The sequence below is a fragment of the Dicentrarchus labrax genome, unplaced genomic scaffold (genome assembly GCF_905237075.1).
Source record: "Dicentrarchus labrax unplaced genomic scaffold, dlabrax2021, whole genome shotgun sequence".
In the NCBI taxonomy this organism is placed as follows: Eukaryota; Metazoa; Chordata; class Actinopteri; family Moronidae; genus Dicentrarchus; species Dicentrarchus labrax.
Window position 1 is genome coordinate 5,690,077 of NW_026136702.1, and position 12,025 is coordinate 5,702,101.

Genomic DNA, 12,025 nt, shown 5'->3' on the forward strand with positions numbered 1-12,025 from the left:
GAATAGCCCCTTTTTACCCTTTCAAATGAATAATGTGTTGCAGAGAGAGAGAACTAAATCATTGTAATGAGTATATTTATGAATATGACTCCAAAAAGAATTATATAATGCACAGGAAAGTAATTATCCCTAGGGCAGTAGGTTATCTAATACTGAGAATCTGTGCTGGAGCAATTTTCCAAATTGAGCATTGAGCCCTCAAAGTGTGCTCAAAATACACGAGAATAGTAATAATTTCTGATAAGATTATGTATCTACAGTCACAGCGTGTGGTTTTCGCAGCGGTTTCATTTCTACTCATAACATTGGCAACATTGTGTGCAGCATGTCGGTGGTTCCCATTACATTATTATTTTCCCCTAGAAGGGTCGGCAAAGTCTTTAAAATAACATTTATGCAACACTGGAACTCCATTAAAATCAATACAAATGAAATGTTTACAAGCATGGCAGCAGGCGCTCTTGATGATGTGGGCCACTCTTCCTCTCCAGGAGACAACACTGGTGCTCTCAGAGTCAGAAGAAATCCTCCTCAAACAACCCCTCTCTCCATGCACAATAGATTCCATTTAAATGATTTATGTGCAGCACGGAGTAACGGGTTTAATATACTTATGCTCTAATCTTAAAGCCACAACATGTCACCTGGGTTTTAGAGGGATAAAATGATTCATATGTTAATTTTCTTCTCCGCTTAGAAGGGTTTTTTTTCTCACTTCATTAGAAATTCACAATGCAGACTGAAGCAAAACAAAATATATATAAAAATGGACACTTCTTTAGGTGATAAACATGGGAAGATCCACATCAGCTGCACTGATTGGAGCTCTAATCAGTTTTAGTGTCAATTTACTTCTAATGACATGTGATCAACTATTTATTGTGCTTACTTTAACATTATGTTTACTTTTAAGGTGGTTTGAGTGGAGACTGCATAGTGCAATGCATTTTTATGGTGGTGTGAAAAATGCTGAAATGTACAGTCGACAACCCACTGCGGTGCACGCATTTATCTTTTAACAGGTTATACAAGAGTATAGCAGGAAGAGATAAATAGATAAACAGAAATTGTGCAAAATAGTGTGAACTGGAATAGTCTGCACACATTTAAAGGGGTTCTCGTTGTTTTGTGTAATCCCTGTGAATTGGATATTATAGTTTATGCACAGTTTATTTTATATAATTACTGATAATAATCTTAATTGAACATTATTATGATTCATATCAACTCAGTTTATACAAGTGTAATGCCTCCTTATTGTTATGTATAATTACATTAGTTGATTAATCCCTTTATATTTGGTTTAATCTGCAATATGTTCTTTATTTAAGTCAAACTTAGATTGAACCTTTGATGTTTTTGATATCTTGATAGTATTTTTTTTATTTTTATACCCTGATCCCCCCCAAAAAGTTGTATTTCAGTTGTAATTGTTTACGATTAAAATGAAAATTAAATTGAACTCAACAAACAACAAAATACAACTAACTAACTAACTACAACTTATACAAATAACTAAATAATAATATAAAAGTTAATGAATATAGTGAAACACATACATTTTGTGACATCAAAGTTAATAGACACAAGAATAAAACAAAAAACATAAAACTGATGACAAGAAAATAATAATAGGAGAAAATAAAAAATAAAGAAATATATATATACACACATTATAGTGATAATAATTATATAACATAAAAAAAACTGTTATGATAATATAGTAAAATGATAGTAATCATTCCAATAACGTATAATATTAACATGTATGCATCAATAAATCATGACTTTCACACATATATTTACATTTTCCACTGTAGCGTCTCTGCTCTGACTGACTACATCTCCCAGAGTGCACCGCGGCAGGGCTCCTCGCCTCCCCATTGGTCCGTCTCTTTTCCTGAGCGGCGGAGGCAGACATGAGGCAGTGGTGAGAGCCCCGGCGGAGAGCTGCGGAGCTGAAATGAAGCGCACACACGGAGCCGCTCACACCGTGCAGGAAGAGGCTCCGCGCCGCTAAAGCTGAAGGCTGCTCCGGCTGAAGGGCTCCGTCCATGCGGAGGCTAGCGCTCATTCTGCTGCCCTGTGCTGTCGCCGTCCTGGTGCACTTGTGGTTGGCACAACGACCCTCCTCCACCCCGCCGGACAACAACACACACTCGGGTACTTTTTTTTTTTTTTTTTTTGTGTGTGTGTGTGTGTGTGTTTTAGCCTCAACCCTCCTCCAAAGCAACTTTTCTTTCTTTTAATATCCGAGCTGCTGGTTAACTTTGCTCCGGCGTGTCTCTGCTGTGGTTGTTGAGTTTGTGTGTGCACAGGTAGTTTATGCTCACTCGAGTGTGTATATATATTTATATGTGTGTGTGTGTGTGTGTGTGTGTTTTAGTGGGAAATAATGTGACTGTAACACAGTTGTGGTTGGGCGTTGCTGGGATAGTCTAATGTCTGGAAAAAGACTGAAGCGAGCTGAGCATCTCTGCCTTGTTAGAGCTCTGTGCTGCGTTCAAATGCTTTATCACTAGATTATAAGAAAAGGGGTGTAAAGCGAGAGAGAGAGAGAGAGAGAGTGGAGGGTTTTGTTTTTTAAATCTAACAAACACCTTGATGCATTGAATGAAGACGAGGTCAGTTACAGGATGCATCAGTCAAGCATTTTTATTTATCAGCCTTCTTGTATTGTTATATTTCACCTCCTCACATCAAACAGCTCATCATCACTGAGGGGTGTAAAGCAAGTGACATCCTGTTCTCTCTCTCTCTCTCTCTCTCCCTCTCTCTCTCTCTCTCTGTGTGTGTGTGTGTGTGTGTGTGTGTGTGTGTGTGTGTGACGATGCAGATGAACCTTTCTATGAAGTTTTGGTGGGAGTGCTGTCAGCGAGACACCATTATGAACTGCGACAAGCGATAAGGGAGACCTGGCTGGGCTACCTCCGAGATCACCCCCACTTCCAGCACAGGTCAGCGCAGACAAACTTCACCTCTTCTTTTCTCTTTCTTTTCTTTGTTGGGTTTTTTTTTCTTTTTCTTTTTCTTTGGGGGTTTCCAAGGCCAGATTCATATTGTGGAAATAAAGCCTCCAGCTGGCAGCAAATAACTGACTAACCCCATCAAACCCTCTTTTCTTTCTTTCTTTTCTTTATCTTTTACCTGACCGGCGGCCAATATTGTTCTCTCTCTCTCTCTTTCTTTCTTTCTCTCTTTTTTTTTTTGTCCATTTCCTTCTCATTCAGCGATCTGAGCACAGATAAGGTGTGATGGCCTTTAAGCAACCCTCGGTAACCATGGCAACGCAGGGTGGATAGATGGACAAGCTTTAGAAAAATCTTGCAGCCCCCTAATATTGCACACAACACACACACACACAACACACACACACACACACACACACACAACACACACACAACACAAAAAGGAGAAAGATAAATGTTGTAGTGTTTTTTTATTTTTACGCGCTTTATTTTTTTTTAAAGAGTGGGGGTGAAGTTCATCGTGGGCGAACATGGGTGTCCCGTTCCAGAAGAGGACAGAGAGGATCCGTACTCCTGCTCCCTCCTGAACATCACCGAGCCAGGTAAAGAAAACAAACAAACAAACAAACAAACAAACAACCACTAATGATGTCCCTCGCATTGGCTCGTGTGTGCCAGCAGTGGAGCTATGAGGCAGAATAACAGGAGATGTGAAGAATGCATGTTCATAAAAGAAGTATAACACCTTTTATTCATGTTCACCCACACCTCAAGGACACTGCTCTCTCTCTCTCTCTCTTTCTCTCTCTCTCTTTTTTTTTTTTTTTCCTGTCTTTTCTGCACCCAAGGCCAAAATCTCTCGCAGTCAACCTCAGCTGCTGCAGTCGTAACTAGAACTGCGCACCAACACTTGAAGAAGTGAAGCTATAGGAAGCCACTGGCTGGCACTGTATGGGGAAATAATTGAACAGGGCTCACTGTCAGTAATTGTTATGTCTCTCACCTTCACAGAGGCGAGTCCAAAGCAGCAGTTTCACTACTTCCCCCCCTTCTTTCGCTCTGTTTGGTGTTTTGCTGCCTTCATGAAAACATAATTACCGCTCATCGGAATATGGTTTTTATTTTTTCTTTATTTAACAGACGACGGCCTTTAGGGTCACGGTGATGTTTTATTTCTCTCTGCTCTCCTCCGCCGTGTTAATGGTTGTAAGTGTTGACGTGATTTGCTTCAGAATCGCGTCAGGCGAGATGGTGCGAGATGCTCTGTGTGCTTGGAAGAGAAAAGAAGACAGTGGCTGCTTTTTTAAAAACACAGTTGGGGGATCTGACTCTGGATTCGGGTGAACGTTAAGCGAACAATTAATTGTTGTTTGAGATTTTGTTTTGTGTGTGCTGTGTTTGTCACAGGGACTACAATAAGATGAATGCTAATTGGCTTCTTTTAGTATTTCTGTTGCCAAGAGAGAGAGAGAGAGAGAAATCCAAATTATTATGATGAAAGAATTTTGAGACTCCAGGGGCTGATATAAAGAGTCTTTGATTGATCGGTTTGTTGAAATGTTGTAACGAGAGTTGAAACGATCAATCCACACGAACTTTTGATGAACAATTAATTGTTTATCCATCAAAAAAATCCCAAATATTACCCTGTTTCCAGCTCCTCTAATGTGAATATTAGCTGCATTTCCCCGGCTTACAGTTGGACAAAACAAAGCACTTTTGGAAATATGATGGGGAATATTTTTACTATTGTCTCACATTTTATGGTCCAAAGATCAAAACAACAATCTGCAGATGAGCCTATAATGTAAATAATTATCAGATGCAGCCATTGCACATTACACAACTTACTGTTAGCACTGTAAAATGTTACACAGACCTTTAGTTGTTGCCCAATATTGATTTTAAAAAACCCACCAACAGATACCAAGTAACACTGAATTTGCTGTTAATTATTTATGGTTTTTGCCAAGTTGTATTAATTTTTTTCCCCCAGAATAAAAGTAGCAATCTCACGCTGTCAGTGCCAAGAGACACACTGCTGTTATTAATTTTGACAAGTAAGCACAAACTAATCATTTATATTTAGTGAGCATCAGAATATTAAATATATCCGCACACACTGGTGAAATCCTGCAGCTCGGCTCCTCTCGGTCAGTGTGGGAAACATTCGGTTCGATAAACTGCTGTGTTCTCTTTGTCCGCCTCTTAATTGTCTTTATTTTGGAGTGAGCAGCAGAACTTATGTAGAACGTATATAAAGTAAAAAGCCAGCTTCCCTTTAACAGCCTTGATCTCTTCATTGATCTCCTGGGTAATAAACTGCTCTTTTGTAATTAAGAAACCACACTCACGAGCAGAAGCTCGCTTTGAAGACAGCAGTGCTAACAACCAGCTCCTCAAAGTGCTGATGGTGGAACTTTACCAGAGTTCTGTGAGCGCTCTCTCCCCTCTCTCCCCTCTCTCCCCCCCCCCACGAAACCCACCCCGGTCTTCATCACTTGAAAACAGACGGTCAGCACGTTGGCATCCTAATAAATTTCATGTGTGCTTGCGCAGTAATCTCTGCCGTCCCTCTGGTCCCAGCGGCAGGCCAGGATGCAGAGATAGAGATCGTGACGGTGTCTGACCCCTCTGCGCTCGCCCCCTCCGACGTGTCGGCCATCGCCCTGGATTTCAAGGTCCTCCACCCGGTGGTGATCACCAGGCTGGGGGTGTTTCCCAGCGGGACCCGGCCCGAGCTTCAGAGCAATGTGACGGTGAAGCTTCTCCAGTTGGACCAGGAGGTAACCGAACATCTGAGCGTAGTGTGGTCAGTAGATACTCTGCTGGTGCTGTTTACTGCTTCTACAGACACAAACAGGAGGTCACTTGTCTTTAAGATAACAGTCTATAGTATATAGTGAAGATTAGAGCTACGTTTGCACGTGCATTCTCGATGGATGAAAGCTTGTGATTCTTACAGGAAGCTGTGGTCACTGCTCGCTTCAGTGCCATCAGCACCGGGACCCTGGTGAACGGGGTGTGGTACAAACCAGTGGAGCAGTTCATCTTGCCCAAGGTCAGTTCTTTCACATCCACTCAGGGTAGAGAAACGTAAAGAAAGTCTCTGACATGTTTTAATTATTTATGAATCATACTGTCGGAAAAAAACATAAAGTGAACTGTAACTAAAATAAGTTTATCTATAATATTTCCTATAATTATTACCGGATTACTGTACATATTTATTTCCAAAAAGCCTCCCTGGAAATCACTTCATTATTTCCCAACAGAAAATAAAATAATACATGTAATTTCTTCTCCACAAGGCAATTAAAGTGGAACTTAACATGAGGTTAAAAGTTTTAGGCTTGTTTCTAAGAATCCAACGATAATATCACGAGACAGTTAAATTGAAATATGTGAAGGTTCAAATGAGTGAAACGAAAATGAATCGTGACACTCTTTAAACAGCAGAGCGCACTGTCTACTGTTGACCTTGTTCATCGTCCTACCTAAAACACTTGAGTAGCTTTATCAATGCCAGTTTCACTTTTACAAAGAAAAACGTGAAAGTGACAGTTGCACAGTTTATTTCCTACCTCAGAAATAAAAAAGGATTCTATAAATCGAGAAAGATATAAGAGAAACATATTGTGAACCCAGTGTCATGACTTGTATCAAATTGTGAGTTAAGTGTATCGTTACATCCCGACTTGTTTTAGAAACGTGTTAGTTGATGAATTTATATCTTTCCCCAGACAAATGTGCTATTAAGATCCTCTGAGATTTATTCTCCCCTCGTTTAGGGCTGCGCGATATGGTAAAAACATCATATTGCAATTATTTTGATATATATTGTAACTTTCATACGATTCACAAATAGTGTTATTTTGATTAATTGTGCAATTAATCAGTGCTGCTGCGCACTTTCTTCCCTGAAGATCTCTCATTTCATCGGTTAAATCAGCCACCGGATTGTATTTACCTGCTCGTTTTGAGCAGTCAAGCTCAGGATTCACTAATTTTTGCTCCTACAGAAGCTTTTTAACTCAGTATACAATTGATTTCCTCAAAAAAACCTGTTAGTTCATATAAAAAATACTGGTTCTGACTAGAAATAATGGTAGAACGATAGTAAACTCCTGTCTACATGACTATAAGTCAGTGTATTTGTATTGTAATACATATTCTGAACTTCTTAATTCTTGCCCCCGACAAATCTGGAAACTAACTGAATCTAAACTGAATTAAAAACAAAAATTCAATTGAAATAAAAATAAAAAACTAATAAAAAATGCAGAACTATAATAACTCCTCACCCATCAGCGATGTTACAGGGTCCTGGAGTGCACCTGTACGCCACTGCTGCAAAGTTAGAAGTTAAACCACGGCAAAAATTAGATTTTCAGTCGATGTTGAGTTAATCTTTAATAAAATTGTGGTGGAGAAACACTAGAATCAGCTTCAATGTACATTTTTAACTGTAAAATGTAAAAAAAAAGTTTTTCAGACATCAGTGTCTTCAGCAGCTGCTACGACAGTATAATGTCACTCAGTTTAAATACTGCAAAGAAAGAACTGTCTGTGTGTTTTCCTCCTCAGGGTTTTGAGGGGACGCTGGTTTGGGAGAATCTGGACTCTGCTGGACTGAGCACAGTTAACTCCTCCTCTGTGCAGCTCAGTGATGGAGGAGGTGTCCTCAAGATCTCCTCCGTACGTACCGCCGTGATGTAAAAAAATCTAAACGTATAAAAAGAAAATTCTCTCTCATGTTTTTGACGTGAAAGGGGGGAAAGTTCAAGGAGATTTTAAAAAACTTTTGCTATTTCCTTGAATTTCAGATTGCGGAGGGAATATTGCCTCATAGGAGTGCGCTTGGATTTCCAGGTCTGGCTGGAGGGTTCACATTTACTATCTACGGTTGGTCCAGCAACAGAATAAATTTTGAGCTTTTTATGAAAACAGTTCGATCAAAATCGCTCCATGAGCCAACTGTTGTAAAAGAAATCCCTACGTAAAAATAAAAAAAACCCCACTGATTCACTTTGGCAGGTTATGAGATTAGCTCCTTTTTCGCCTCAGGGCTCTTGCATATGTGGCAAATGGAAATACATTTTTTTTCTTTCCCCCCCTCCTCTCCACCCTGTTACATTATTGATTGTACCTCCTGCATGTGTTTGCGTTTTGAGTTTATCTGAGAATGGATTTGCAGCCATTTTTGGGGAAGAAGAAAAAAAAAAAACCTAAATTAAATTCACTATCTAATATCTCTGAAAACAGAACTAATGATCCATTCTATAAAATGTTACAGTTTTATCATATTATTTTGCCAGCAAGTTATTATCCCTCAAAGGTGCCTTAATTTATTCAGAACATGGGTGAATAAAAAGTTAATGTGACTCATTTTGGACAAAAGCTCCTTCACAATTTTCCCCCAATTTATCAATTTTTCCCTGTTGTTTTTTTTTTTTTACCCCGATCACATGCCTCCCTACACCCACCCCTCACTACCTGTGCGTCAGATGGAGACGGCCTATCGGAGCTCCTGCGGGGCCGCCCAGCCAGGATGGAGCACCATGCCTCCAGGCTGCGGCAGGAGGACGCTGCCTTGCAGGAGGAGAGCCTCAGGCACGGCGACATGGTGTTCGTGGACGTGGTAGACACCTACAGGAACGTGCCTTCCAAACTGCTTCAGTTCTATAAATGGTATGCCAAGTGCTAATGACTCGATTCTCTGTCTCCAAATTGCCTGGGCCCTCCGAGGAAATCAGCAACCTGAAATGAAAGTGTGTCGTCGCCTCAAAATGTCTCGCTGTTAGAATCACGATTGCAATCACTCAGTCAGGCAAAAAAAGTACAGTTGTGAGTCATCAGGTAGCAAAATATACAGAATGGTCTTAAGCTTTGACTTGACAAGTATATTATTTATTTGTGAGACCTCCTGGCCCCTCACTCTCTCTGGTATTTGAAAGTAAATCCACTCTGGGATATTGCTAAAAGAAAAGAAAATAATCAGAAGGTGGGTTTTAATTAAGTTTGCAAATTCCTTCTCTGGCAGGTCTGTGGGAAACGCTGACTTTAATCTGCTGCTGAAGACTGATGATGATTGTTACATCGACGTGGACTCAGTATTAATGAAGATTGACCACAAGGGTCTCAAGCGCAGCAATTTCTGGTGGGGGAAGTAAGTACAATTTGATGCCTGATCCTTTTTTTCAATGTATATTTTGCTTGGGATTTTTAGTCCCCTTGTGTTTGGAAACTTAACTTTGGTGCACTGTCAGCTGAACCTCTTTAAATGAAAGGAACAGGAATGCTCTGTCAAAACGATGGTGATTCAGGTGAAAGGCAGGCAGGATGTGATGATGATGTATCTACCGTCCTGACCCAGTTTCAGGCAGAGCTGGGCAGTGGATCGCATTGGGAAGTGGCAGGAGCTGGAGTACGCTAGTCCAGCCTACCCTGCGTTTGCCTGCGGCTCCGGCTATGTGGTCTCTCGTGACCTGGTCCAGTGGCTTGCCAGCAATGCAGATAAACTGAAGGCTTACCAGGTAGAGTACCCCAGAGCAAGTGACAGTGGGGGTTCGGGGGGAGATAATAATGAGTATAATGTGAGGAATCTGCCCCGGATGTGTTGTTACAGGGGGAAGATGTGAGCATGGGGATATGGATGGCAGCCGTTGGACCACAGAAATATCAGGTAATAAACTGCTTTAATGACATCCAGAGCTGCCAACTCCTGAACGCCACAATCACAAATGATTTGGTTTATTGACAAAATTCTAATATGTTTATATAAAACAACCTATCAGACTTTTAGAATTGAATCGTGTTGTGTCAGACAAACAGTTGTTTGAGTTCAAGATGCAAATATTAATTAATAAGGAAAATATTCACAAAACATAATAAGATAATATAGAATTACAAAATTATCCCCATAACTCAATGATCCAAGCAGCCTCGTTTTTAGTTTTGCTCCGTCTCAGCATGAAAACCCTGCTGAAGCTCATACTGTGAGCGATGAAGATGAGCTCAGTTTACTGTGGGCTATCAGTCAAACTTTATTTGTGCGCCATCTGTTTTACAAGTTAGTGCCGTTCTCCACAAGTGACTGAAACTAATAAGATTAGTAGGACAGTGGAAAGATGAGCAGTAAAATAATGGGAGACTAAAACATAAAAAAACAAGCAAACAGTCGATCTTACTCACTTTATTATCCACCAATCAGAAGGTTGGTTGTTTGATCCCCGGGTCCTCCCTCTGCATGTCCTTGGGAAAGATACTGAACTGAATGAGATATGTCGTGTAAAGCACTTTACTTTTGGAAGACTAGAAAGGTTCAGTCCATTTACTCCTCTCACTACTAAACCTCGCTGAAGACGTACATATGGATTTCTATTAGGGCTGCAATTACATTTTTACTAAAAAAACCTTTTGGTGACATGTTTTTCTTAAATCCGGAGAACGAGATTTGTTGGCCGGTGCATCTCTGCAGCACTGCAGTATATCATTATAACGCTGTTAGTCACATTTTACCTTTAAGCTTCTGTGATTTGAATATTGCACTTGGCCATATTGTGATTTTGATATTGTATTGATTAATTGTGCAGCTTTAATTTCTATGAAAAACACTGAGATTGTCGTTATTTTCCTCTTCTTAGTAATCCTCTATTTTACTTTGTGATTTAATATCCATTTAGATTTGTATGCTAAATTGTATTCTGTAGTTTTCTTTACAACTCTACATCTTTAATATACAAACATATTGCACATCCCTTACTGTACAGTAGCCTTTTATCACAGCTAGACCAGCTTTACAGCATCTCACTGCACAAATTGTCTGAGCATGTGATAAATAAAACCTCTTAAATCTGAAATTTGCTGGCGCAGTCTGTGGAAACTTGGCACCACAGAGTTCAGTTGCGGCATATCAAAGGTGCATCTTAATGTTAATTAAACTTGAGTGAGACTTTAACCAGTTTACAACTAATAATCCTATCATCAATCCCTGCTTTGCCTAACACCAGGACCCCGGCTGGCTGTGTGAGAAAGAGTGCTACTTGGACATGCTGTCGTCTCCCCAACACACAGCCGAGGAGCTGCACATCCTCTGGGACAGGAAGAGGGCCTGTGGAGACCCCTGCGGCTGTCCGTGGGGCCATTAAATCTGGTTCACACCACACTCACCAGGTGGCGCTGTGGGTAAAATGCACTCAACACTTGTTGTCAGTTCAGTTTCTGTGGTTTACTTAAAACCCAAAACTGAGAGTTTTACCAGTTATTATTATTATTATATGATAATTAAAAAAAACACTTAGATTTTTGAAATGTGAGACTTTCTGTTGGAAAATAATCTTAAAAACTTTGAGATTTCATTGCAGGTTCTTAATATTAGCAAAAAAAATACTGTGCCAACATAATAAAACCATTTGTAGCTTCAGAATATGTTGAGAACTCACATTTAGCTGTAGCCTCTTGTCAGTATTTGCATCATGAACTCAGTTTGAGATTGAAAATGTCTTCAGTAGAACAAACAAAATGTAGAAAAGTTAATTTAGTAATGTGATAACTGACAGGGACGGACATGTGCAATACCAGCATGTGACGGTCATCATGTACAGACTCGTTGCTGTAAGACTTGAGTACTTTAGTATCAAGATAATTATTGGTATTATCTGATACTTGACAGACTTTAAACCTTTTGGTTTAAAAAGGATATTTGATGGAATTTTAAAGGTGATTGCTTTACATTGCTATATTTTGTAAATTATTGTCTCAAGCTTTTCATCCTCTTCACTATTTGTAGATTTATGACGAGCTTTGTCACAAACACACACAGTTTGTACTGTTAATTGTCATTGTGCAAATAGTGATGTGGCCTTACTGTATTTGTTAGGCGTCATACTGTATGTATGTTAACACTTGTGATATCGACACAGATTTAAATCGGTGTGTTTGCAGCACACGTTTTTTTGGAAACTTGACGAAGCAGTCGGGTGACTGTGAAAGAGACTCACTGGTCTGGTTTTATGAAACACTCCTCACAGGAAATAAAGAACACTTAAGAGAGA

The 12,025-nt window shown here is 39.9% G+C and overlaps 1 protein-coding gene across 2 annotated transcripts; it reads left to right on the forward strand.

Moving 5' to 3' along the window:
• The first annotated feature begins 1,896 nt into the window (after positions 1-1,896).
• On the forward strand, positions 1,897-12,025 carry b3galnt2 (beta-1,3-N-acetylgalactosaminyltransferase 2). Of its 2 annotated transcripts, none has more exons than XM_051429172.1 (12): positions 1,897-2,163; positions 2,837-2,957; positions 3,471-3,571; positions 5,529-5,755; positions 5,935-6,030; positions 7,557-7,667; positions 7,796-7,874; positions 8,477-8,660; positions 9,013-9,138; positions 9,346-9,505; positions 9,598-9,654; positions 10,982-12,025. In XM_051429172.1, exons 1-12 carry the CDS (start codon positions 2,055-2,057, stop codon positions 11,117-11,119), a joined length of 1,509 nt encoding a protein of 502 aa, XP_051285132.1. In that variant the 5' UTR covers positions 1,897-2,054; the 3' UTR covers positions 11,120-12,025. The 2 variants fall into 2 exon arrangements, with proteins under 2 accessions (XP_051285132.1, XP_051285140.1); XM_051429180.1 differs by having other exon boundaries at positions 1,898-2,163; positions 5,556-5,755.